The sequence below is a fragment of the Dipodomys ordii genome, unplaced genomic scaffold (genome assembly GCF_000151885.1).
Source record: "Dipodomys ordii isolate 6190 unplaced genomic scaffold, Dord_2.0 Scaffold4186, whole genome shotgun sequence".
In the NCBI taxonomy this organism is placed as follows: Eukaryota; Metazoa; Chordata; class Mammalia; order Rodentia; family Heteromyidae; genus Dipodomys; species Dipodomys ordii.
The window spans coordinates 1-1,407 of record NW_012271400.1 but is presented as its reverse complement, the minus strand read 5'-3'; the positions used below and the strand labels follow the sequence as shown (position 1 = coordinate 1,407).

Genomic DNA, 1,407 nt, shown 5'->3' with positions numbered 1-1,407 from the left:
GTCCCCTCCCGTCCCGTCCTGGCCCCTCCTGTCCCGTCCCGGCCCGTCCCGGCCCCTGCAGGCTGGAATACTGTGGGCTCACAGCTGCCGGCTGTGAATCACTGGCCGCGGCGCTCAGGGCCAAGCCAGACTTCAAGGAGCTGGTGGTGAGCAACAATGACCTCCATGAGGCTGGAGTCCGGACACTATGCCAGGGCTTGAAAGAGTCTGCTTGCCGGCTGGAGACGCTCAAGTAAGCTCCAGGCCGCGGGGGCCCTGGGGTGGGGGTGGCCCCGGGGCTCCTCTCAGACCACCTTGCTTCTCCAGGATGGAGAGCTGTGGTGTGACCACAGCCAACTGCAGGGATCTGTGTGACGTGGTCTCCAAGGCGCCCCTGCGGGAGCTGGACCTGGGCAGCAACAAGCTGGGCGACGCGGGCCTGGCGCTGCTGTGCCCCGGGCTGCGGCTCCACGGCTCCCAGCTGCAGGTCCTGTGGTGAGTTGGCTGCAGCCTCCCCCAGGTGCGAGGAGGCGGGGGGCCTGGGGCCACGCGGCGGGTGCGGGCGGACCTGTTCAGGAAGTGCCCTGCCCACAGGCTCTGGGAGTGTGGCATCACGGCCGAGGGCTGCCGGGAGCTGTGCGGCCTCCTGAGAGCCCAGCCCGGCCTGAAGGAGCTCAGCGTGGCCAGCAACGACCTGGGCGACGAGGGCGCCCGGCTGCTGTGCGAGAGCCTGCTGGAGCCTGGCTCCCCGCTGGAGTCACTGTGGTGAGGACGGGCCCTGCGGGGCCATGGGGCCGGGGGCCGCACGGGAAAGGGGAACAGTGTGCAGAGTGAGCAGCCCGGAGGACCAGCGTTCACCTGGGAGACGTTCCTGCCTGGTCCCCACGGCGTCTAGGGCCGGTGGCAGCGTTGGGCCTCCCTTGGTCTAGCTGGTGTGCATCTGTCCCCACAGGGTGAAGAGTTGCAACCTCACAGATGCCTGCTGTCCCCATTTCCGGTCAGTGTTGGCCCAGAACAAGTCTCTCCTGGAGCTGCAGTTAAGCAGCAATAAGCTGGGGGACTCAGGTGTGCAGGAGCTCTGCCAGGGCCTGTGCCAGCCCGGCTGCGTGCTGCGTGAGCTCTGGTGAGTGTGAGCCGTGCTGGGAGGGACGCAGGGCCTGCTGCCCGCTTGTCACTCCAGCTTTGATCTGAGGCCTTGGCTTGTGGCTCACGCCTGTGATCCTAGCTATTCGGAGGCTGAGATTTGAGGATTGTGGTTGGAAGCCAGCTTGGGAAGGGAAGTCTGAGACTTAATAAACCACTAAAAAAGCCAGAAGTGGTAGCTCAAGTGGCAGAGCTCTAGCCTTGAGCAAAAGAAACTCAGGGACAGCGCCCAGACCTCAGGACTGGCACACACAGAAACAACAAAACGTAAAAGCCACCCAGAGG

The 1,407-nt window shown here is 65.1% G+C and overlaps 1 protein-coding gene across 1 annotated transcript; it reads left to right on the top strand.

Moving 5' to 3' along the window:
• Nucleotides 1–8: 8 nt before the first annotated feature.
• Nucleotides 9–1,163, top strand: LOC106002184 (ribonuclease inhibitor-like; the record flags this gene model as incomplete). The annotated part of the gene is made up of 4 exons (XM_013037103.1): nucleotides 9–232; nucleotides 307–474; nucleotides 574–744; nucleotides 932–1,163. Coding segments are annotated over 4 exons (738 nt in total), but the record flags the coding sequence as incomplete, so codon positions are not given.
• Between the last annotated feature and the right edge of the window lie 244 nt (nucleotides 1,164–1,407).